Below are 24,176 nucleotides of genomic sequence, written 5' to 3'. Positions count from 1 at the left end.
CCACATGTGACAAATTATTATCCAAAAGCAACAAATCACTCATAGCTGCCATGGTAAATACTTGCTGTACAAATAGTATTATAACTCTCCGAGGAACAATTATTTCAGCTGCACAAGAACAATGTCCACAAAACCTTTAAGTCCCGGGGTAGCTTTGCAGTATGAGCAAGAATATTAGATAATTATAAATTTACCACAAACTGTGGATACCACACACTCTGCCTTAAAGAGGCAAGAGGATGATATTTTCTTCCCTTGAGATTAGACTACTGTACATAGTTTAAGTCCCCCCTGGCCTATTTATAGTGTTGGCCCTTGCAACAATGTCATCTGTAACTTGACTCCATCTGTTAAGTCAGAGCACATTGAATGTCACTTGCCAGAAGCAGAAGCGCTGCAGTTCACTTCCCACAGTCTCGCAGACAGCCCCATGGAGTTTGTGGGACAACCGAGACCATCTGGGGCCTATAGCCTCTTAGGAGTGCCAGGCCTCAACACCTTGGACCTGGATGTTGATGATGACGAGGGTGAGGTGGTGATCGGTATAAGGCCCAAATCTTCTCCACTCCCGCGGAGAAAGAGCTCTGTCTCTGATGAAGACTCAGAGCCTGAGCCGCCCCTGTGTGCATCCAGGCGAGTGTCCTTTGCAGACGCCAAAGGTCTCAGTTTGGTGCAGGTGAAGGAGTTTGAAACCTGGGATGTACCCAAGCTGCCAGGATATGACTCTGAGTGTGAAGGTAAAAATGAAGAGGAATATTTCCTATCTCCTGTCACTTTCTCCCTTCCATTACCTTCCAAGGAACTGTTCTTCAAAGTCCAGGAGCAGAAAGTGGAGTTGGAGACCATCGAGATACTTCCAGGGACCACGATACTGAAGGGAGTCGTCCGTGTCCTGAACATCTCCTTTAATAAGGCGGTATATGTCCGAACCACTTTGGACACTTGGTCCAGCCACTTTGACCTCCTGGCAGAATACATCCCTGGTTCTAGTGACAGTCTGACGGACTGTTTCTCATTTAAGATCACCTTAGTGCCCCCATTCGAAGAGCAGGGAGCCAGAGTTGACTTTTGTCTGAGATATGAGACTCCTGTGGGGACATTCTGGGCCAACAATAACAACAGGAACTACGTGCTGTTCTGTCATCAGAGAGAGAAAAAGAGAAAAGAGAAACCAAAAGGGGAAAATGTTAACAAGAAAAGCTGCCTTAAGACAGCCGGGTGAGGATATAAATTGTTTCACTGATGGGATTTTTTACAAAAGTCAATAGAGATGGTGTTTTTGATGAAATTTGTTCTTTTCAATTGTGATATACATACAATTTTAATGTAAATGCCCATCATGCCTTAGTTGGAAGAGCAGACCGGCCAATATCTGCTATACAAATACTTGATATACCTGATATTTTTAGTCAGACCAACCCAGTAATTGTTATTGCAATTACTGTATGACAGCTCTTGCTTTTCTACTAGTCTTGAACTTATAAAGATGGCTCAACCACACTAAAACAAATGACAGACTAATCAACCAGGTTTATTTAGGTGTGATTATGAGTGTACATCTTGCACCAACAAAGACAGTTAGGAAAAATATTTGAAATATGTTTTATCTAAAGGATTAATGTATGTCAAGATCTTGTGGTTATGTGGTTTGTTGATTGGTCGTAGTCTCATAGAAGTGAGACAGACACACAAATCAAGTGTGACTGCTCACAATTTTATTATTATTACTGTTATTCACAGACAGAACTTCTTCACTGTGGATAACATTTCTTCAGTGGAAGATTTACCTCAGGAAAATGTACTTACAGGTGAATATTTTTTAGCTGATTTCAAAATTAACAATTATGAAATGAAACAAACAATCAAAAACAAACGTGGCTGCAATAGTGAAGCCACATTGTAAAAGAAAAATATTTCTTTGCTCCAGGTGTGTCAGACCATGGAACAAAGGTGGACACTGTGGAAGCCAAGAAAATCTCCAATGGGCAGTCAGAAACATCAAAGGAAGAAGGACAGAAGTTACTGGTGGGTAAAGGAAAAAACATAGATACTCAGATCTTCTTCTGAGACACAACGGTGCGGTTTAGAATTAAAGTTAGCAACACAAGCTTTTAAACTTGCAAAATAGTATAAATGATTGTGACTGACAAGTTACTATAGTTATTATCTAACTCTTCTGAAATCCTAAAACCTTCTCATGAGATACAGCAAATCTCATCTCTGATTTTAAAACTTGATTTGACAGGTTTGATGCATTAATAAAAACTCAAAGACACCATGTGTGTCTATGAGGTACATGACCAACAGAAAAGTTAACATGACCCCTGGTGCACCTTCTGAGAGAATGTCACATGACCGGGATTTGAATAGCACCAGCGTAACATAATGTACTGTGCACCTAAAGAACATTCAGTGCCCGCTCTGCACTTCCTCAGGGTCTCATATTTTGTCAAACATGTTACATTGATACTATTTTATTCCTTTATCCTTTTATTTTTAATTCAAAATGCAGTCAAGGAGACTATAATCCAAGCTTGTTACCGTGCAACATGCAACTTTAAATGTCAGTCCACTCCCTTTTCTTAAATGAGCATAACTATTGTGTGAGCAAGCTGAAATGAATCTGTCCCTGTCGTTGATGGACAGGCCGAGAGCCAACAGAACTGCAGCCGAAGAAACCGCAGAAAGGCTGCACGGATGGCTCGGGTGAAGGACTTCTTCGCTCAAAGAGACGGAGCAGCATCTCATTTCAATGGCACTGAAAGAGATGAATCACCTCCAGAAGCAAAACAGGCAGCTCAAGAAGAAACCCCTGAGGAAAAGTGTTCCGATGTGCAATCCTTTTCTGAGGGGAACAGCAAACCAGAAGGCTCTCTGTTTGTTTCTGAATCTCTGGAAGCATGCAGCAAACCTGTCCTTGATATTCCACATGATACGTCACCAGCACATGACTACACATCTAACAGCAAGCCAGAGAAATCTGAGACCGTCAATTTAGCTGACTGGCCCACATTAACAGGAGGCGAGAGTGCCACAGATGACATCCGAAATGATGATCCTGCTCCTGCAGAACGCCAAAATATCAACAAGTCTGTCTCCACTGTTGAAGAAAGCATTCAGAAGCAAGGCATGAGTTATGAATTTCCTAGCAACATTGCAGCAGAACCAGCTGACAGTGTTATTTCAGCGACGAGCAGTGAGAGCCTTGTTAGCAAGACCAACAGCTTCACATTTGGAACCGTGGTGGCTCCGCTGTACCATCAGGTGTTTGGCAGAATGGGAAGTGAAAGTCAGAGAGTACATGATGGGGGAAATCCAGTACAGGCTCCACTGAATGTTGGAAACTTACCTGAAAGTTACCCTCACGCTGATCGAAAAGAGACCAGCTACACTGTTCCACCAGAGATGAGAGATACGAAGACTTCAAATAGTCTTCCAGTTGAAGAAGACACATATTTGAGTCTGACAGCAAATTGTATGTTGGAGCATGCAGAACCTCTGCAGGATCCACTTATGCCTTCAGACCAGAGATGTTCAAATACAGCTGAGGTTCCAGTAGATATTTCAGCTGACACAGTAGTACATCCACTCTCTGTGACCATTTTAAATAAAGATCTGTCAAATCCACAAATATCCACTGAGAGTCTACATCTCCAGGGAGAAGCACAGGAAGACAATCTAACCCATGACCTCCGAAGCCAAACCACAGCAGAAACAGCACAGGCTCAACTGCCAGACCTTACATGTGCACAAATTAAAGCTTATATAGATGAAACACATACACAAAGTGAAACTGAAGAAGTCATGGCCAGTCTAGAAATGTCATTTATGTCACTTGAAGCCTCTCAGAGAATAGAAGGGTGTGTTGGTGATGAGACAGACCAACAGGCCAGGTCAAACTACCGTAAATGTGTACCTCAGTTAGCTCTAGAATTTTGTGAAGAAACTAATGATGTGGAAGAAGAAAATGAAAGGGCAAGTACGAGCAACTGTCACATACGAGGTGACACGTTTGTGTCACTCAAAGATAAAGACACTTTAAAATATGAAGAAATTACTGTTTCAGAAAAAATCAAAATGGAGGCTGCTGTCTCAAAACAAGAGGATTTTTGTTTAGCGAGCACTGCTGAGGTAAAAAACTGGGAAGTGATGGTAGAAGAAGAGGAGGAAAACATATCAACAGATGAAGAGGACAGTAAGCAGGCAGCAGGTTCAAAGGCAGAGGATAATGAAGAAGTGGAGAAGGTCCAAAGAGAACAGTTGGAGGATGTGAGGACAGAGACAGCGTTGGAAACTAAAGGCACAACAGAGACAGAAAAAGAGAAAGCAGAGGATGAAATGGTGAGGACCAACTCAACTGAAAGAGAGACGGAGAACAAGGCTGAAGATTCTGATGCTTTAAAAGACAAACTGGGGCTTGGAGACAAACAAACTGGGGAGACCGTGGGAGGAAAAGATAGGGAAGACATTGAGAAACAATTAGTGTGTGATGAAAGTCCAAAAATGGAAAAGGCAGCTGGAGAGGAAGAGCTAGCTGAGAAAAGGGAGGAACAAGAGGAATCAGAGAAAGAAAAACATTTTGCAGTGGTGCAAGAGTTCAATACTGAAAGAATAAATGTTCAAGAAGAAGAAGAGCTAGAGAGGGAGGATCAGGAAGTGGAAATAGATTTCAACAATGATGATGAGGGAGGTGTGGAGTGGGAGGATCCGATAAAAACAATGGAGGAAAATGCTGAAGGGGGGAATCCAGATGACAAGGAGGAAATTCTAGTTTATGAAACATCATTGAGTGTAGATGCAGAGTCAGAAAGCATGACAATATGGGACGGGGAAAATGAAGTGGGGTGTTTGGTAGAGAGGTTGGACGTGACACAAAACAGGATTGGGGATGGTTTATCTGCTCCAGTGAACAGTGTGCAGGACGAGAAGGTAATTGACATGGAAAACACAGAAGAAGGCCAAAATGCTTGCACCCCAAATGAGATGCATCTTTACAAAGAGGACAATTTTCCCAGCAGCGAGAATGTTACACATGACCTATCAAATGATGCGGGAGATGAGAGCGTATCTGTCACTGCAGAGATAAGTCCGTGCGTTTTTGCAGATGAAACTGAAAATGACCAACTCAGCCACGACAGCACATCGGCAGAGTCTGACTCAGATGATGAGGTGGAGTTGTACATGCACTGTCTGCGGGCTGTTCACAATGGTGCACAGGCCCATAAAGACAGGAACAAAGATACAAGTCTTAGCTTGGGCAAAAGTGTGGGCTTCTCAGTAAACAGAAGCAAACTGCTGTCCACGCCCATGCCATCCATCAGCGAATCTCTGGATGAAGAACAACACCTCAGCCGCCTTCAGGACAACCACGAAGAGATGGAAACAGCAGACATGCAAACCATAGATGCAGCTTTGCCAACATCAAATGGACAGGAAAGCATCAACACAAATGCTTCACGGTGGATAGAGAATTTTTCCTGTAGTAATATCTCAAAAACATTGTTATACGCCATCCTGGTGGTGTTATTTGTAGTTGTGGCTTACCATTATGATTTTCTCGCCTGTTTTGGGCTCTACTTAGTATCAGTGATTTGGCTCTGCTGTCAAGGTGAGAGGCAACCAGTTAAACACACCAACAGATTAGGTTGAACTAAATTGGAAAAGTCTGTTTAAACTTTAGCTCTGTTGATTTACTAGATCTTAACTACTCCCTTTTTGCTCCAAAAGACTGCATTGAAATTTGTTATTTCCCTTCCTTTGAAGACATTCGAACAAGGCCCACAAAATTAGTAAAAATCTAAAGAGAAGGAGAAGCAAAATAGCATACATGAGTGAAACATAACGGGCATTGATTTAAAGCATATGACACATATGAGAAAGAAAACTGTATGTTCCCTATGGGAGGATGTTAACTCTCTGTTGTCAAGAGTATGAACCAATTTCCTTCATGCTTTACTGTACATAAAGCTTAGCGTCAACAGGCAGCGGACCACACACGGATCATTTCTTCGGAGTGTTATTGTATTTTGAGTTGTAAATGAAACTCATCAGTATGCCGTGTGTAGATGCCACCTAAGAATAATCCTGTTTGTGTAGGGCACACTTAGTTTGTATGTAATGAATAAATTATACCGAAGACAAATAATTGAATGCTTTCAGTGGATTTTTTTTTTTTAAATCAGGAAACATGACTGATCCAAATTTCATGTCAGTCCATACAATAGTGTTGAAATATTTCATTCTTGGCCAAAGCGGCAGACTTACATATTGGTAGCCATTTATATTGCGGCACCTGGTGCGACTGAAAACTGCCTTACTGCACCAGCGAAAAGAAAAGAAAAGAAAAAACAACAGATCAGAGAATGACATTTTTCTGTAATAACCTGGACTGCTAAATAAACAGCAGGGTTAGTGTACTTAGAAAAGATTTTCTGCGGGTTAGTGACCTATGTTCAGTGTTTTTTGCAAAAGAAAACACTTTTATGTTATATCAGAGATCTGCGGTCATACCCTGAAACTCTACAAGAATGCAAAAAACGGACCTGACAGATGCATTCCTATTTGTGTTTCTGGTGTGTTGAAATGTTTTTTATCTTGGCTTGCATTCTGATCAAATCAGGTATCTTGTTATCAACACATATCAGCTTTAAAATATGTTTGGCATCAAGGTCACCAAGAGAACCTGCACTTTCATAGGCTACTGTTTCGATGCCTGTTGAGTCCTCTTCCTGCCTTTCTTTGGGAAAGAACGTCACACTTCTTTCTGATGCTGATCCAAATAGAGGTTAGACCTTGAGCCACGTACATTGCTGCCGTTCTGCTTTTAGTATCAGTCCACAGCAATAAATCTAACTAGGCTGAGTACTCTGGTGACAGTTTTCATGCCTGTTCAAAGTACTTCAGTATGTCTGACTCAGAATTAATGAGCATAGAATCAGATCACGTCACTTATGTCCATGTTGTTCCAGCTCCCTATTTGAACTTTGGCTTTTAGCTGCAGTGTTTTGAGCCAGACACAGCTGCAGTAATGCACTTGCCAGGGAATTTTTGGGCAGTCCACTGTGAGGATTGCCTTTCTCTTTAGCCAGATAAACATGAACATTTTTAGGCAACAAAAAAAGTCAGGCATAGGATCTATCTGTGTTTCTATTCATATTGTTCAAATTTCCACTTTGGCCTTCAGGGACATGCATTAATGCCTGACATTTTTTGCAAGTGTCCTTTTTTGATAAACTGGAAAGCTTTGAGTTGAGTTCTGCCTTGAGTATCCGTCTTTAAGAGGTTAGGGATTTGTTGTCCTCTGTAACAAATCCCACGAGTGTAATAATTAATTTTTACTGGCTGTGCAGGTGGAGCTTATTTTGGCCATGTATCATTAGAGCACGCACACACACACATACACACACAATTGTTGGACTGCATATTCTGATAATGACTACAGAGTTTAATAGCTACTGCATACAGCAGCCCCCCCCCCCTTTTCCTTTTCCTTTTCCACACTATTAGATGCCTCTCTGACCTCTTTCTAGGACTTTCATTACTCAAGTGAAGTGTTTAATCAATTATACCATAAGTGCATGGATCAAAGCCAAAGAGTATTTTACATGTGCAGTGTACAAAATATTTCCAGGTTTATTTACTGAAATATTAACATGAAAAATAAGTGGTCTATGATTTGACCCACTCAGCATATAGCACAGAATTACTATGAGAGAGTGTGAGGAACTTTTTTCTTGTTTACTAACACAGTCTCTATGTAAGACCTCACATGCTGCTACTCCATTAATACCTACTAATATTAGTCTTTTAATGGTGTAATTACATCCCATCCACAGCGCTATCACAGTGCATCAACCAGGCGTATGTGCAGCTTCAGTAAAAACAAACAACAATGTTACCATCATGTGCTATGTGTTATTTTTGGAAGAGAGGAATAGTTTGTTCTGTCAAGGGGTTTGAAAGAATTTGACAGCAGCCTGGTTATGCAAAAAAAGAAACAAGATTTGGACACAGCTGCCTGTGTCCTGACTTTTCACTCAATTCAAGTGCAAATCAGGACAAACCCAGTCTCAAAATGAGATCCACCAATCTTATTGTTTTGAGGAAAAGAATAAGTATAGTGGAGATCTGTCCTCAGAAATATGAGATCCACAAAAGTTAAAGAACCATTGGGTGGCACTGTCTACATAGTGTCAAGTCAAAATGTAGGATTTAGATTTAATGCCAAATTATTTTTTAACACTGAATTTAAAATGTTTATCTTTATTTTGACTACAAGTGCATTCACACAGGATGCTGCACTTTTATCACTGAAGTTTACACTGAAGAGAAACCTTTAACGGGGTCTTTTTTGTCTTCATGAACATTCACCTTCACTGAGTCCCAGAATCGTCTCTGGAATAGTATCACATGGAAGGATTTTCAAGTGGCCTCTCCTCACTATCCCCTCCTCTGAACAAAACAAAATATCATGCTCATGTCTAGTCACATTCTCACAAATCTACTGTGCAGACAGCATCTTATTTCTGGGCCTAATCAGATTTTCTCACTCGCTCAGGCTGTTACTGTGCTGCTGTATTTGTGCCAAATCTTTGCAAGTTGTGCTAAACGTTTGTAGGAGCACATTTTTCAGACTAAATTACTGTGCGAGCAGATAACCTAACTGACTTGTGAGGTTTATAGTGTAACTGATAGAGTTATGAATGTACTTACTTAACTACTACTTACTACTTAACTTAAATAAACTGGCTTCAACAATACTTTAAATAAGCAGACTTTACATATTTGTTTGAATAAACAAATGTTTTGTTTTGCATTTTTAACTTTATTCCAGATTATTAAGTTATAACCTAATGCCAAGGACCAGATGTATTGTGAGGTTTTATTTGAACATAAACATAAATAAATAACAAATACTCTGATTCCAAACATAAATTTTTGGAATCAAAGTAAAAATAAGATAAGTAAAAAAGTGAAATGGATAATAAAGATTCACACATATATATATATATATATATATATATATATATATATATATACACATAATATATAAAGTGTTGTTGCTAAAGTGTTGATATAGGCGATAAATGGAAATAAATATATATAATTAAAAACTAAAATTAGTAAGTAATGTGAGAGCAAAAATAAACATAAAGTTGCATCCGTGACATTTTTTAACAATCCGTTTGTTCAAAAAGCCAGAAACTGGTATAAATATAAGCATAAATTTTGAGATTATTCACGAAAACACATTTCATAGAAGCTACTTTTCCTGTCATGTCATTAGCGAGTTGCTGTAATTTCAGTTGTGGGATTTACAGCGTGCACTTAAACGCTCCATGGAAAGCACGCAGGCCCAGGTACGCTTCCAGGCCTGTGGTTGGACGATGGACTGTCAGTTGTGAAGCATGTCTGTCAAAGCTAACCAATCAGCTTGCGCGTTGTTGGTCGGTGCACCGGTTCGCCGGTCGGTTTGCAGCTGAGAAAAGGGGAAGCAACTGGGGGAGGCAGCATCGGCAGCGCGGTGCTATGGACCTCAGGGACAATGTCGAGACAGGGGAGACGGAAAATCACCCGGAGCTGTTTTACGTGCCGATTCCAGATGAAGCACCATGCAAGATGGAGCAGGAGAAGCTGTCCGGGGTCGTCAAAAACGTCCACAGAAAACTGCGCAGGAAATACAGAGAGGGTAAGCAGCCTTAGTGGGGCCCCTCTGCCTCTCTGTGGACCTGCAGTCGAACGGCTAACACTTAATGTTAGCTCAAAATTGAATCACTTTCACACTAATCCCAGTAGAGATAACGTATTCTGCTCGCTAACTTTAACGTTAACCGTCCTAGCTAACCGGTCTGTTTTTACGGCTGGTTAGCTAGCTGTTACGGAGGCACACTGTCCGCAGTCAGCAGTAGTGAGGGTTGCATTCAGCAATCAAGGCCTTTAAAGCTACTTAACAATAACATTACATGCACTGCAATGATCCCGCTGTTTATAAATCACTTGTGTAAACATGTATTATCCCCCTTATAAAGCCATTCTACTGACAACCGAGGCCTTCAGAGGTTACTAATGACTAATGACTAACAGAGCTGTCGACAGTAACTGTTATAGCCAAAAGATGATAACTCTGTGGACTGAACAAACATTTAGTGCAACTTTAACCACCAATTTTTTTGTTTGTTTGTTTTTTTGGGGGTCTGAGTATTGATATTCATACCTCACAGATCCACTGGTTTACACTTTTGCAGACAACAAACACACAGTTGGTTTGAGGACATGTGATTAGAGTTTCTGTGAGTGGATCTAAACTCAGGAGCTGATTATATGGCAAACCATGAGGAAGGACATGAAGGGTTAAAACGGCTTGTCTCATGGGAGCCAAGGTAGAGATGGGACATTTGTGATGAATTAAAAGAACAACGTCTGATCTTTTGCCAGGAAATAGTACAGAGGCAACACAACAGGTGAATGGCTAAATTATCATAATACACCTTAATGCTTAAAGTAGTATATTGTGCAATATGAGTATAATCCATGGAAAATTATTTTAGAAAACTCTCATAGACAAAATCACCTGGTGGGAATGTCAGTTTGTACTTCACGCTGATGCAGAAACCCTACAAGTCTAGCATCGCATCCATAAACATTGTCCATAATGGCCAAATACAACCAGAGATAATTATGGGACAACAGCACTAGTATCAACAGTAAAGCAACATTTGTTTGGTTGACACACTGCTGCTGCTCCTTTTCCTATTCCTCGTATGGCAGGAGGCTTGGCAGCATCTTAGTGAAAAGTTTGCACATGTTTATAGACGGTAAATCAATCTCACGTCTCCTAGAAAGTCATCTTTGACACCATCTGATGGGATGGGAAATCTGTCAGCAGAGGACATCACAGACATCACAAGTTTTTACACTTTATTTTTACTTTTTATTGCCCGTAAATAAAGTTAAGATGCAAACTGATCATTTGGATGCTACCACAGAATGTATTTTCTTCTGCTTTCGTGATTTGGGGAAGTAAATACCCTCGTGTAACCGCTTAGCAGATGATAACGTATCTGAGACTCCCGGACGAAAAATTTAAGTTCAGCTGCTCTCAGTCACCCCATCTGTCTGCACTCAGAACTCAACCTGGAACTATTTGCAAAATAGCTAAATTATAATGCCCATAATTGACAACTAAATGCAGCTTCATTCTGTCATGTTTGTATTCCAGTATCTGGAACAAAAAAAAAATAAAAAGACTCAATGGATCTTTCAAAGCTGTAAAGGCTGCACCAGGGTTGGATTTCCATAAGAGTCATTGTGTGTTCATCAAAAGCTGTCTGTGCTGAGAGCAAAACCCTCTGTCTTCCTTTCTGTTGAGTCAGCCTGGATAAAAGCATGATGTAAAATGGGAAGTTTGGAAAATCCCCTTTCACAGCACTGACATACTGTACGACGTCTGAGTGTCAGTCAGAGTGCTCAAACACAAAATCGACCAAGGGATTTATTCCAGCTAGGAGCTTGAACGTTGACCACTGGAGTTTAAAGTGCCGACCAGCAAACGCTGAAGTGCCCCTGGGTTTAAAAACTTGCTACAGTGCTTACCCACACAGAAGCTTTGTGCTGTTTTTGATGCCACACTCTCTCCATCATTTTCTCTTACCTTGGAAATGCATAGTCCTGATGGACTGTGTAGGAAGGGAACATAGAAAGGCAAATTCAAAACTGCAGGTGTAAAATCATTATCCTGACAAAAGAAACTTGGCATGTGTTCAATATCTTGTGATTGTAGCAGAATTTGTGTGACTTTGCGAATATAAAAGTTTCAAATACCATGGTACAGGTTGTCTCCTGCTCGAATGCCTTGGTGGCAGTTTTCAAAGATGACAGCACTTTTCCTGATTTGAACTGCAAAAACTGCAAAAAGGAGTTTCAGTCATATTTATAGATTGAGTTAAATGTGGCCACTTTCACTTGTACCAGCTGTTTCTCCTTAAAAACACTACATGAGGCCAATAGAGTGTTTAAAATGATGTTAGATCAAGTCATGTTTTGAATCCTCAGGTTAAACCAGAAAATATTCAGAGTAAGAGAGACTAGCTGGTTGTTTTGGAGGCTAGAACAGCACCTCATGATTGGTTAATAAGTAAAGCATGATCTGGTAGGCTTGGCATTGAATCACAGTGGTCATGCTTCCAGAGTGCTGCTGTTTACCACCACTCCTCTTGTTGTCCTTTCAGTTCTGCAAATCTGATAGAGTTTTTCCTTGTGGTCATGGGATTTCTCCCTTATCAGTGTGTTTGCCTATGCTACAGGCTATAAACATTCTACACAAGTGAAAATGGGCTGAAGGGAACTTTTGTGGATGTTATTTTAACTGTGAAATGACTATCTGAGGATGATTTTTTTTTTTTAAGAGAAACAGTTTCACTTCTGTGCTAGCAGCGAAGGGTGAACATGTAGGCAGTGTTGCAGGAAATGTGGCCTGAGCCTTTTCAGCAGCCTTTTTCCAAAGGAGTTCTGTCATATTTTGAGGCCACAAGGGATGACCAAAGTTGGCAAGTAGGTTGTGAATGTGTGCTGTTTACTGCAGAAGGTGATGGCGGAGTCAGTAGCTGAAGCTTAACTGCGAAAGTCTCAGTTGATTCTTCTGTGTTGTGAGGTTTGTGATTTACTTTTTTTTTGTTTTTACTTCTGTCCTCATTTTTTAAATTTTTTTCTCAGTGGGAGACTTCGACAAGATCTGGCGGGAACACTGTGAGGATGAACAGACGCTGAGTGAATACGCCCTTGCCATGAAGAATCTCGCTGACAACCACTGGACGAAAAAATGCGAAGGAGAAGGACGCATCGAGTGGTGCCGCAGGTACGACCGACTTTAAACGTCTCCCCAGGCTCTTTCAGCTGCAGTTTCGAACCTCATGACAGCCAAGTCCTACTCCTCTAAACCTGCAGGATGTGCTTTTGGGGGCTTGTTGCTGGCTGTTTCACAGTAATATTTTGATTCTACTCCCGCAGTGTCTGTCAGGAATACTTTTTGGATGGCGGGATGAAAAGAATGTTAGAAAAGGATGAGAAAAGTACCACACATGCCATGGGTCTGACTGCAGCATCTGTAAGTGCCCAGCCATACAGCACCATCCCCAGGTAAGGTGGAGTAAGAACTTCTCCTACCATAAATGTTGACCCTCGAATCATCTGCTTCCTAATTTCATGCTGCATGCTTAGTGTATTAAGTATGAACTTTCCACTCTTTATAGTGTACTGTTTTTTGCAGTTGCTATACAAGAAATCAACCTACTTGACTGTTTTATGTTGACAGAAGATGAAATTTCCATGTCAGGCCCTGCCTCTGATGTTTTGCTTTTGTCTTGCCAATATACCCAAATGATTTAAATTTTACAACCATGAGTAACACCTCAGATTCTTTCATTATGGGATAACAGTGTGCTTGTTTTATGGATAGAATCAAAAACTGCAAGAGCAACTAAACGCTCTCCTATTACCTAGAAAAATAATTACAGTAAGATTTTTTGGGGTACGTGCTGGTTTGACAATAAGTAAGCTACAGCCATTGACACTTCTTCCACATTTGTGTTCTAGTTCAATCTCTCAGCTGGGGAAAATGCGCCTTCTTGACGTGGGAAGCTGCTTCAACCCTTTCTTGAAGTTTGATGAATTCCTCACAGTTGGTATTGACATAGTGCCTGCTGTTGAGGTACGAGTGCTTGTTTATCCTGCTCATCTTTTGTTGACAGTAACATGTTTTAAATTCTTGTTGACCTAAATAAAATGCATGAGTTTTTTCCTGTCTGGAGGCTTGGTGCTGGCAGAAATGACTCATGCTGGAGTATCAGTGTTGTGGTTACACAGAAGTGAACAAACTCAGCAGAAAGAACAACACAAAGCGTCTTGTGTTCTGCAGCTGCAAGTAGAGAAACCACATACATGGAATAACAAAGACAGTTCACGAAGAGCAAAAGATTTGAACCATTTGAAAGTGTTGAATTTCTGCCTGTTTTCTCTCCTTCAGAGCGTGTACAAGTGTGACTTCCTCAACCTTCAGCTCCAGCAGCCTCTCCAGCTGGCAGGTGACGCAGTAGAGGCCTTCCTCCGCCAACTCCACAATCCCATCGACAGTCTGCCTGCCCAGCTTTTCCACGTGGTCGTCTTCTCCCTGCTCCTGTCCTACTTCCCCTCACCGTACCAGCGCTGGATCTGCTGTAAGAAGGCCCACGAGCTGCTGGAGCTGCACGGCCTGCTGCTCATCATCACACCCGACTCCTCCCACCAAAACCGCCATGCCCTGATGATGCGCAGCTGGCGCGTCGCAGTGGAGTCGCTGGGCTTCAAGCGCTACAAATACGTCAAGTATTCCCACATGCATCTCATTGCCTTTCGTAAGGTGTGTCTGGCCACCACCAGCGACCTGGTGTCACGCAACTACCCAGAGATGCTCTACATCCCGCAGGACTTCCACTCCAATGAGGAGGAAGAGTGTGCTGACGTACCCGTGCAGGCGCGCTCTGAGTTTGAGGATGACCAGCTGGCTTGGAGCTTCACAGAGCTGCCTGACACGCCCTATGATTCAGATTCTGGGGAGAGCCAAGGCAGCTCGGTGCCTGGCTTCCACGAGCTCGAAGACCCCATCCTGCTTCAGAGCTAGGCTAAACCAGCTGCCCCAACCCCACCCCCACCCTCTCTTTTTCTCTATGTGACTCTCACCTCCCCTTCAACTGCTGCGCTGCCAAATTTAACCTGCTGCATTCTTCTCCCACTTCTGCTCCCTATCCCCAAATAATGCAGTTTGCACAGTGTGAAAGAGAGAAGTTTACAGATTATTTTCTCATATCCACACTCCTCTGAGAGTGCACACACACACACACACACACACGCATACATGCACACATGTACAGATACCACACACTAAGATGGATATATTTTGATAAATATCTAGGTTTTTTAAGAGTTGGAAAGCGAATGCCCTTAAGATATCTGAACTCCCTTCTCCTTGATTTCCATCCCATCTTCCAATCAGCTCTCAATAACAAAAGTCAGCTTGTCTACATTCTGTACTCAGTCTCTGTTTGAATAAGCTAGTGTGGCAGGCTGCTTAGTACAAAAAAAAAAAAAAAAGAAAATAATAAAAAGACATGGTAACATGAGCAGTGAGACAGGAGTTTGATTGCACTGGAAAGACTGAGATGGAATAACTGGACTGGTATGCTTGCTTCTGTCACAGTCATGCAGCTAGATTTTCTGATCTTGTGCATTTAGTTTTCCAAGACAAAAAAAAAAGAAAATCATTGTTTTGAAATATATATTCTCAACAGTCAAAACATTGGTGTTGTCCAGTGTTAAGTGTGGCAATGCCGCTTTGATTTGGCATCCTCTGAAAGAATCGTGTATCTTTTACAAGGAAGTGGTATTTGTAGCATTTTAAACATTTTCAGAACCATATGGTAGGAGTATTACTAGGTTTACTAATGTGAAACTGTAACTGTGTTGACTCATTGTGTAACAAGGTACGAGTGTTTTTAAAGTAGGTATTACACTTTTTTTCCTCCTCTCGTTGTTCTCACAAATATTAATTCAGAATGATCTCCCGTTAGATTTCCAGTACCTTTTTGTTCTCAAGCAGAGAAATAGTACAACACTGCTAGTCAGTGATCCATATCAAACGAACTTTACAGCACCAGTATCCTTTGATGCCATTTTCTAACTTTGATGTGAAAATACAATTAGTACTCTGCCTCCAAAAACCTCACAGTCAGAAAATTCACCTCGACGGAAGAGATTTGCACTAACTTACTGTTTTGTCATACTGAAACCCCTGACAAGGTGAGAAACTGTAGATTTTAGTAATGGCAAGCGAGACCCGATCTGAAGATGCTGTATCCTGCAGGGGGAGGTTCATATAAAGACACTACCAGATGAAATGTTAGTGTGTGTTTGTGCCTGTCCCTGAGCAGCAGGCTAAATGTGTGGGTGTGTTTGGGTTTGTCGGTGTGAATGAAAGAATGAGTTTGCATTGATGTTTTGTATTTTGTTTTTTTGTTTTTGTTTTTTTTTTGTCAGTGGCACTTTATCATTGATCCCAAAGGGTGTCACAAAATTTAATTATTTTCCTATGATGACAGTTTTACAACCAATATGATGGGCCCATAACATAGTACCAGTGAGTCTAAGGTGCCTTCTTTGTTCACATTTACTGTTGCAAGCGGACTTTCATGGCCCTGGGGAACATGAAATTCTTACCTTTTTAACAAAACAATATCAGGCTTCTTTGGTCAAACAGTACATACAAAGGTCCAGTACTCCTTTGTCATATTAATGAATAAGAAGAAACATTTCCAGTGTTCGTGTAATTCAGTGCATTGTCGCCATTCCCATGTCATTGCCCAGTTAATGCTCATCTCTCTGCTGATATCTCCTCTGTTTTCATAGAAGAAAAAAAAACATTTCACAGTATCACACATACTCAGACTTTGAAGAAGTGTGCTTTGTGATTAATAGGTGCATTTGTCTTCCAGTGTTTCTTTTGATCCATTTGCATGAGATGGTTCATCTTCATTATTGACTTTTTCAACAATGCAGAACAATGTGTGCTTCTAGTATGGTTGTATTTCTCTTTTATAAATGAATGTAATAGAAAGGTGCCTGTGTGTGTGTTTTGTTTTTTTTTTTAATTATTATTATTGTACTTCTGAATTCACACATTCAATATATTGCTTTGTGTACTGCTATTAAGAGGCTGTTGTGACTCAGGAGATAATATAGCAGGTTTATATTTATCAACATGAGTAGTGGATGAAAACATGAGTAAAGTTGGGGCCTATATCGTGAGCCAGGAATACTTTATTACACGTAGTGTTACTGTACATTACACATAATAGAAGAGTTAGAAGAATAAGTTTCTTTTTTCCCCTCAGGAATGAAGGGTTAAATTGTGAAACAGACTTTTGACGTACATTTTGGGCACAGAATAGGCCTTGTACAGTAATTATTGCTACAGCAGTAGGCAAAAATAACTCAAATGTGCCCTTCAAATGTGCAACACGGACAGAAACAAAGCGAGTTGTTCAGCTGAAACGCATTCCTCAGTGTAAACGTTCATTGTTGACATGTAAAAAAAAAGAGAAGTAAATAAGCTCATAACGGAACCATGAATCTAATTTTTTTCAGTTAAAGACATCCTAAATTCACTATGGAAACCAAAGTGACTCAGTGAAGAGCAGACCTACAAACGCCGGTAAAGTAATTTTGACCCTTAGCACTTGCCGTAGCCGAAGCTGTAATCATGGCGGCTGTCAACTGACTCAAAACTTTTGACGGGACCAAACTTTTTGAACTGATATGCCGGTCGCTCTGCTGACAGCTGGTTTGAGGGCGCTTAATCTTAGACCTTTCAAAACCGCATCGGACATCAGATGAAGATAACGCAAAGACTGTGAAGATGTAAACCCGCGCTAACGTTGACAGATGCAAAGATGTATCGCCTACATCGCTAGTAGCTAAGCTAATGTTAGCCACTGTCAACAAGTTAGCTAGCAAAACTTTTAGCTCAGGTTTTGGTGTCGGCGAGATTTTTCATGTCATAGCGGACGTTTATCCGACCAACTCTCTTTAGAGTACCTGTTTTTTGGCCTGGATAGTTAATCTTTCTTATCAAAATGTGTCGTTTTCTACGCTACTGTGTCAGCCACTGCCTTCATGCAGCAATGACCCGTCTGGAGGAGGTCAACGGTGAGGTGAGCATGTGGTCGTCTGTCAGGTGTCTGGGCTACCTGTCCGGTCTCAACCTGCTGGTCGCCCTGTGTCTGGGGCTCTATGCGCGGTGGGAGAGGACAGCGGAGACCATTCTTCTTGTCATTTTTGTTTTGGCTCTGATTGTCCTCGGAATAGCAAGTATAATGTACTACTACTTCAGCATGGAGAGGGTCAGCCTCAGTCTACTACATCCGTGGTTCGGGTTTTTGCTGGGGCTGCTGTGTTTTCTCAACAGTCCTGCCCTGAAGAACGACTCGAAGGAGCGTGCGTCCAACTACCTGCTGCTTTCCAGCGTGGTTCTGAGGACGCTCTGGGCGCTGCTGGACCGTCTGTTTGGGTGTACCAGGTACCGTCCTGCCTTCCTCACCTCGGCGGAGCGGCTGGAGCTGGCGGGCTTTGCCACCGCCAGCGCGGCACTGCTCTTCCAGAAGTCCATGAGCGTGATGGTGCTGGTGGTGGCGCTGGCCACGGTCATGGTTGCCCTCCGGATGAAGGCTCTTCTTGCGCTTCCCAACTTGGTCTGCTTCGCTGTCATCACCGCCGTGGTGCTCTTCAAGTCCCTGAACATCACCACCAACCCGTTCGCCCTCGCCTGCTTTTTCAGCCAGCTCATCTGCGACCCCCTGCTGGATGTCTACTTCAGTGGTCTCTCTGTGACCGAGCGCTGGCAGCATTTCCTGGTGTGGCGGGGCCTGTGGCGCCGGCTGTCCCTCTTGCCACTGCTGGCGGTGGAGGTGACCTTCATCATTCTGGCCGGTCGGAAATTGACGGACCTGGATCAGTGGTACCTGATGATCCCAAGTTTCGTGGTCTGTGTGCTCTTCTGGACTATTTGCCACATGGTTTTTGTCATCACAGTGTGGGGCTTTCACACCAAGCTCAGTGACTGCCAGAGGGTGTGCTTGTCCCAGGGGTCAGGTGGCAACGGGTTGGACAAGATCATGGCCTCAAAGGGCATGAGACATTTCTGCCTCATCTCTGAACGCCTGGTGCTTTTCACGCTGGTGTCAACTGTTGCTGTTGCTGCTCTTTGTTGGCAGGTAGGTGCAGACATACATCTTTTATATGCCACACCAGATCAGCTGACCATCACAGAGCTTAGTGCATCCAACACAAATTATATACTGCTGTTTAGTTCCTAGTACTTTTTTCTTTTTACATTGTTGTGAAAGTATTTCTACCACCACATCCTAAGACAAAAGCCATTTGCAGTTCCAATGATCCAGTCAATGGTGCACATTTATGATCGATGGGGTATATAGAGTAAAAGAATAGCACTGTGTGGGTATTTTATTTTTCTTTACTCTTGACCCCTCATCACTGGTTACAAGGAAAAACATAAATACTTAAGAATAGCCAGGAATATAAATATAATTGTGTGTTGTGGAAGTAGATTTTTCCTGATTTTCCTGCCTGTTTATCAACCCCTCAGACTTGTCTTGCAAATCCCTTTGGGTGTCCTGAACAGCGAGTTTAGAATCACTTGTTTGGACCTTAGGATGGTCTTTCTTAAATTCACTTTTTCTAAAGATGTGCTGAATTGCTCAGTTCCGTTAATGTTTTGAATCCAGTCCCCTCAATTGAACAGTACTGCATGGATTCATTTTTGTTATAGATTTCTCCTGTCTCACCTTTAATCCAGATTTGCTGTTTCACAGTAAGAACGTACCTGAATGTGAATATGCTCTACAGGCCTCCAGCAGTATCTTTGTGAGCCTGTTTCTGCTCGTCCTGCCTCTGGAGTCTTTGTTCCACGGGCTTTTCCACGAGCTCGGGAACAGCCTGGGAGGAACGTGTGTGGGCTACGCAGTGGTCATCCCTACCAACTACTGCAGGTATGGAAGGAAACAATTACCCACCAAATTTAGGTAGACTTTATAGGTTGTGGTGTGATGATTTGATGAGTTGTTTTGATGATGAGTTGTAAGAGATGAAAATATTAAAATCTTCCCCACCTTTAAATAAGTATTTGTATTACTCCTCCTATTTGCTGTACAATACCCTAACATAGCTGTTTTTTGTGCACGGAGGGTAATTGATGTTTAAATGGCCATAAAATTAAAAGTTTGCAAGCAGGCAAATAGTACCTTCCTGTAATAAGCTTTGGCTAAACATTTAAAACCAAGGCATTGAAAGTAGGGATCTAATATGGAATATTAAAGGTTACATCTTAGTCGTTCTTAGTCTCAGGTGTGCATAAACTACAGGTTAGGAAATGACTCAGTAGATGTCCCCTGACCTGTGCTGAATGACTGACCTAAAGAGATGTGTCTGCTTTGCAGCCCTGATGGGCAGCCCATGCTCCTGCCTCCAGACCAGGTGCAGGAGCTGAACAGGCGCTCGACGAGCATGTTGAACAGCGTGCAGCGCTTCTTCGCCCACCACCTGATTGAGAATTTTGGCTGCGACTATTCCACCAGCGGGTTGACCCTGGAGGCTTTGCAGGCCAAGATCAAATCCTTCCTGGAGCTTCGCACAGCAGACGGGCCTCGTCACGACACCTACGTGATCTTCTACAGCGGTCACAGTCACCGCTCAGGGGAGTGGGCGCTGGCAGGTGAGGAGGGGGGGCACCACGCTGAAGTAATTCTGATTAGTAATTGTATAATGAGTGTGATCATAATTTTAACTGTCAAGACTTAATGAAGCTGGTGTTTATGGATATCGAATTAAGCACTAATTTAAAAAGACCCAGTGCTACTCTATATTGCCCCTAGGTGTGAGTGTGAGAGTGTGTGGTTGTCTGTCTTTGTGACTGGCAACCAGTCCAGGGTGTACCCTGCCTCTCGCCCGTAGTCAGCTGGGATAGGCTCCAGCTCCCCCACGACCCTATAAGCAGTATAGAAAATGCATGGATAAAAAGTCCCAGTGAGTGAGATAAAGAACATCTGCCATTTTCATAATTACTCTGTGGCCACTTTTTGAATCTAACATACCACTTAATGCCAGTTTAGTTTTTAGTAATCTGATAATCTTCATCTTACTCTTCCCATCCTCAGTTTAGGTGTGAGTGTGATTAATAATCAGCTGGTTTCTGTGTTCATCGTCAGGAGGAGACACTCTTCGTCTTGATCAGATCTTGGAGTGGTGGAGGGAGAAGAACAGCAACTTTTGTTCGCGCCTCATCTTGGTGCTCGACTGCGACAACTCGTTGCCGTGGGTGAAGGAGGTAAGGAGGGTGGAGGGTCTGTACGTGGCCATACAGGGCGCGACGCTCGCTCGGGTTACGGACGTCGAGCAGCAGGACCCCCCGCAGCTCGGAGACTTCACCTCGCAGTGGGTGGAGTACAACTGCAACTCAAACAGCAACATCCGGTGGGGGGAAAGGCCCAGGGCAGTTTACGCTGCTTATGGCATCTCCAAACACTGGAGTGACTACACGCTGCACCTGCCGACAGAAAGTGATGTGACCAACCACTGGCGAATGTATTTCCCCCGGATGACGTACCCGGTGGTTCAGTTGGCCCTGTGGTGCGGCGGCCTGAACCTGCTGTGGCTCTGCGGCGCCTGCCTGCGATGTCTCAAGAGAGTCAAACTCAACTGGTTTCCACCAGCTATACTGGACACCGGCCAAGGCTTCAAACTGGTCCGATCATAGAAATGTGACTAAGGGCTATTTTTATTTTCAAAATATATTTCAGACAGAATCTTTTATACGCAACATTCTTTTGACCCTGACAATAGGCAGCTATTGGATTATAAACTCGTCACTAACCAGTATCTTGTTAGTTACTGAAAAACGAATCACTTAGTTACTGGTGCAATTTCAAATGTCTTCTTAGAACCAGTTTTTAGATTGTTTGCAAATTCTTTGATTAATGAAAGTTTTTGGCTTTTGATTTAAAGATCCTAACATCCTAGTCAAACAGACATGTCACAGCATAGAATGTGACTGAGCACAATGATACTATTTTGCACATTTTTTTTTATTTACATTATATTTGCTGTAATGATTCTGATTCCACCTTCCACCATTTTAAGAACATTCGTTTTGTGCCTTTGAAACAACCAAATAACATTCAGCTCCCCAAGCTGATCCTTTTAAACTTAAACCAAAGTGGCCGTGGTACATTTACAGAGGAAGATCTCAGGCATCAATAATATTCAGTTTCTAGAGCTCAAAATGTTATTATGTTCCTGTCTTACATTGTGAAATGATTCCTTTTACACCCTAATGTACTCCACTGTGTATTTGTACGCTCCAAGCTTTGAATATATTTAATTCACTGCTGTGTTTCTGTTGTAGCAGCATTTTGTAAAGCTTTGAGGAATCGGTTGAAACACACTCCAGCTGCTTCAGGGAGTCCAGAAAGATTTTAAAAAGACAAACTGTACTGATAAATGCACTACAAGCAGAGATATGAGAGAACTGCAGTATTTATGTCATCATAAATGCCAGGAATGAAATGCGTCACATGAGATCCATTTCCTTCCTGGGGTTTTTTGGAGTTTACTGGGCAATGCAGGTTTATTCTAATCAGTTTCATGTGTTTGCAGAAGGACTTGTAAGAAAAAAGTGAAAAATGGTTGAAACTATGCAATAAAGGAGAAGTGAGACCTCACTGTCAAATCATGAATTTAATGTGCCAGACGTGGGAAGATGATCTGTCTAATGTTCCATTCAAAACAAGCACAAGGGATCCACATAAAGAAGTAGACCACTTTATGTGGATCCTTTGCTGGAGATTAAACAAATGCAGAGACTTTTAAATTAATCAGTCAGGTAGTTGCCCAGTGATGCTGAAAATGTTAATAAATTAGTATATGTTGCCAAAATAAAATTTAATAAGGTTAATTTTCAGATTGTTGCTGTCGGGATAGGATGTGGCACAATGTCTGAAACTCAACAGTGTAACAGGGTTTCAAGACGATGTCATCTGCTTGATGTGCCTGTCTAACCTGTTGGTCTTGTTGCTGGAGCGTTTCTCTGTGTAGCGACAGAAAGTGTTCACCGATTAACCTGGCATGGACGCAGCTTCTCTCCAACAGCAAGCGTTTAACTGTAGGGAGTGAATTATTATTATTATTATGAAGTCACCACAGTTAGGATTCATTGCCAACCTGCAGCATAACCGCGAGAACCACAATAGCTGAATTGCTCTTTAAAAGTAAACCGATTCTTGCCTCATTTGGGGCACGATTCATTAACATCAAGCAAACTTCCTTCAGGTTTTCAGTTGATTTTATTGAAAACGTTATAAAATTATGTGGTGCAGCAGCATATTTCAGTTTATGACCTTTAACATGTATACAGAAACCAAGTTGAAAATGGCCTTGACAGCAAGTTCGCAATGACTTATTGTCTAGGAGACAAACACGGGGCCGAGTCAATAAGAGAACATCTACCACCCCCATGTGGCTGCAAGTGATACTACACTCAACCCTCAAACACATGGTTGCTATTTTGATCCACAGCTCATTTATGAGTTCAGCTTCCGAATTCACTGTTTTTTGATTTCAGAACTGATGTGCAAATTCATGACTTAATTTAGTTTAAATCTTCAGTGATTTCAAACGAAAGCATTTCGACCAATCCAAGGCATGGACACAAGTACACAGTGAGTCCCCCGCCCACACCCAGAATTCACTTCACAAAAGGAGAAGAAAAGCAAACTTCCTGAACTTCTACCAAGTTCGTAAGCGACTGAATTAGCACATCACAGGATAACAAGTACAAACTTTGACACATCTGCTAAACATTGTTTTTAGGATTTGAAATTTGTGCAGGAGTTTCCATATTCAAAAAAGAGGGTGAAAAATGCAGAAAGTTAAATACGCCTAAGAATGATCCTTACAGAAATGACAAACTTAAAGTTTGGGCTTTATGGCAAAATAAACACAAAAATGACGACCAGACCCTCTTGGTGGAACAGCAGATTCTGCTGGCCTACATTCACAAGAAGATTTGCTATAGTGTCATTAAACATCAGAATAGTTAACAGGAACAGGAAAATCCTGGAGCTAGATTCACAGATGTCCACTTTGTAGTGTGTAACCACTGGGACACAATGAATAACACAGAAATGTACAACTGAGTCCCTGACAGCTACAAGACCTGAACAGATAAAAGACGAAAGCTTTCAGAGGGACTTCTTTGGGAATGAGAAATGTCCAACCAGACTGGAATGCAAGTTTGACAAAGCTGGATTTTTCTTTTCAATGTAAAGTTTATGTTTGTAAAGTTCAGAACATCTAACTTTTCATTATCACTGAACCAGCTTTTTTCTTTTTTTGACCAATTAATCGTTTTGTCTATAAATAAGCCAGAAAAAAGTCAACTATGGCCTTTGCAAGTTCTGATTTCATGTTCTCAAACAAGGCCCAAAAGCCAGAGATATTCCACTTAATATCACATAAGAAAGCAACAAAACCTCACATTGCAGAAGCTGCTGCCGGAGAACGTTAAGCACTTGCGCTTG

General features: G+C 41.8%; 3 protein-coding genes across 4 annotated transcripts; all 3 read left to right on the top strand.

Moving 5' to 3' along the window:
• The first annotated feature begins 40 nt into the window (after positions 1–40).
• On the top strand, positions 41–6,133 carry ppp1r3ab (protein phosphatase 1, regulatory subunit 3Ab). The gene is made up of 4 exons (XM_046395224.1): positions 41–1,218; positions 1,741–1,808; positions 1,928–2,025; positions 2,647–6,133. Exons 1-4 carry the CDS (start codon positions 431–433, stop codon positions 5,647–5,649), a joined length of 3,957 nt encoding a protein of 1,318 aa, XP_046251180.1. The 5' UTR covers positions 41–430; the 3' UTR covers positions 5,650–6,133.
• A 3,300-nt stretch (positions 6,134–9,433) lies between these two features.
• Positions 9,434–16,511, top strand: bmt2 (base methyltransferase of 25S rRNA 2 homolog). Of its 2 annotated transcripts, none has more exons than XM_046393037.1 (5): positions 9,434–9,688; positions 12,712–12,853; positions 13,006–13,134; positions 13,591–13,705; positions 14,021–16,511. In XM_046393037.1, exons 1-5 carry the CDS (start codon positions 9,529–9,531, stop codon positions 14,651–14,653), a joined length of 1,179 nt encoding a protein of 392 aa, XP_046248993.1. In that variant the 5' UTR covers positions 9,434–9,528; the 3' UTR covers positions 14,654–16,511. The 2 variants fall into 2 exon arrangements, with proteins under 2 accessions (XP_046248993.1, XP_046248994.1); XM_046393038.1 differs by lacking the exon at positions 9,434–9,688 and adding an exon at positions 11,752–12,549.
• A 220-nt stretch (positions 16,512–16,731) lies between these two features.
• On the top strand, positions 16,732–22,319 carry tmem168b (transmembrane protein 168b). The gene is made up of 4 exons (XM_046393034.1): positions 16,732–18,797; positions 19,450–19,592; positions 20,040–20,314; positions 20,808–22,319. Exons 1-4 carry the CDS (start codon positions 17,661–17,663, stop codon positions 21,353–21,355), a joined length of 2,103 nt encoding a protein of 700 aa, XP_046248990.1. The 5' UTR covers positions 16,732–17,660; the 3' UTR covers positions 21,356–22,319.
• Positions 22,320–24,176: the final 1,857 nt, after the last annotated feature.

Source organism: Scatophagus argus, chromosome 7, assembly GCF_020382885.2.
Source record: "Scatophagus argus isolate fScaArg1 chromosome 7, fScaArg1.pri, whole genome shotgun sequence".
NCBI classification, from domain to species: domain Eukaryota; kingdom Metazoa; phylum Chordata; class Actinopteri; family Scatophagidae; genus Scatophagus; species Scatophagus argus.
The sequence above is the reverse complement of the archived record's forward strand: the minus strand, read 5'-3'. Positions and strand labels throughout refer to the sequence as shown.

Excerpts from the sequence above, each read along its gene's own strand:
- ppp1r3ab (XM_046395224.1), top strand. The coding sequence starts at position 431 with ATGGAGTTTGTGGGACAACCGAGACCATCTGGGGCCTATAGCCTCTTA. Across the intron at positions 1,219-1,740 it reads AGCTGCCTTAAGACAGCCGG|ACAGAACTTCTTCACTGTGG; the intron begins GTGAGGATATAA and ends TGTTATTCACAG. Across the intron at positions 1,809-1,927 it reads TCAGGAAAATGTACTTACAG|GTGTGTCAGACCATGGAACA; the intron begins GTGAATATTTTT and ends TCTTTGCTCCAG.
- bmt2 (XM_046393037.1), top strand. The coding sequence starts at position 9,529 with ATGGACCTCAGGGACAATGTCGAGACAGGGGAGACGGAAAATCACCCG. Across the intron at positions 12,854-13,005 it reads CGCATCGAGTGGTGCCGCAG|TGTCTGTCAGGAATACTTTT; the intron begins GTACGACCGACT and ends CTACTCCCGCAG. Across the intron at positions 13,135-13,590 it reads CCATACAGCACCATCCCCAG|TTCAATCTCTCAGCTGGGGA; the intron begins GTAAGGTGGAGT and ends TTTGTGTTCTAG.
- tmem168b (XM_046393034.1), top strand. The coding sequence starts at position 17,661 with ATGTGTCGTTTTCTACGCTACTGTGTCAGCCACTGCCTTCATGCAGCA. Across the intron at positions 18,798-19,449 it reads TTGCTGCTCTTTGTTGGCAG|GCCTCCAGCAGTATCTTTGT; the intron begins GTAGGTGCAGAC and ends TATGCTCTACAG. Across the intron at positions 20,315-20,807 it reads AGGGGAGTGGGCGCTGGCAG|GAGGAGACACTCTTCGTCTT; the intron begins GTGAGGAGGGGG and ends GTTCATCGTCAG.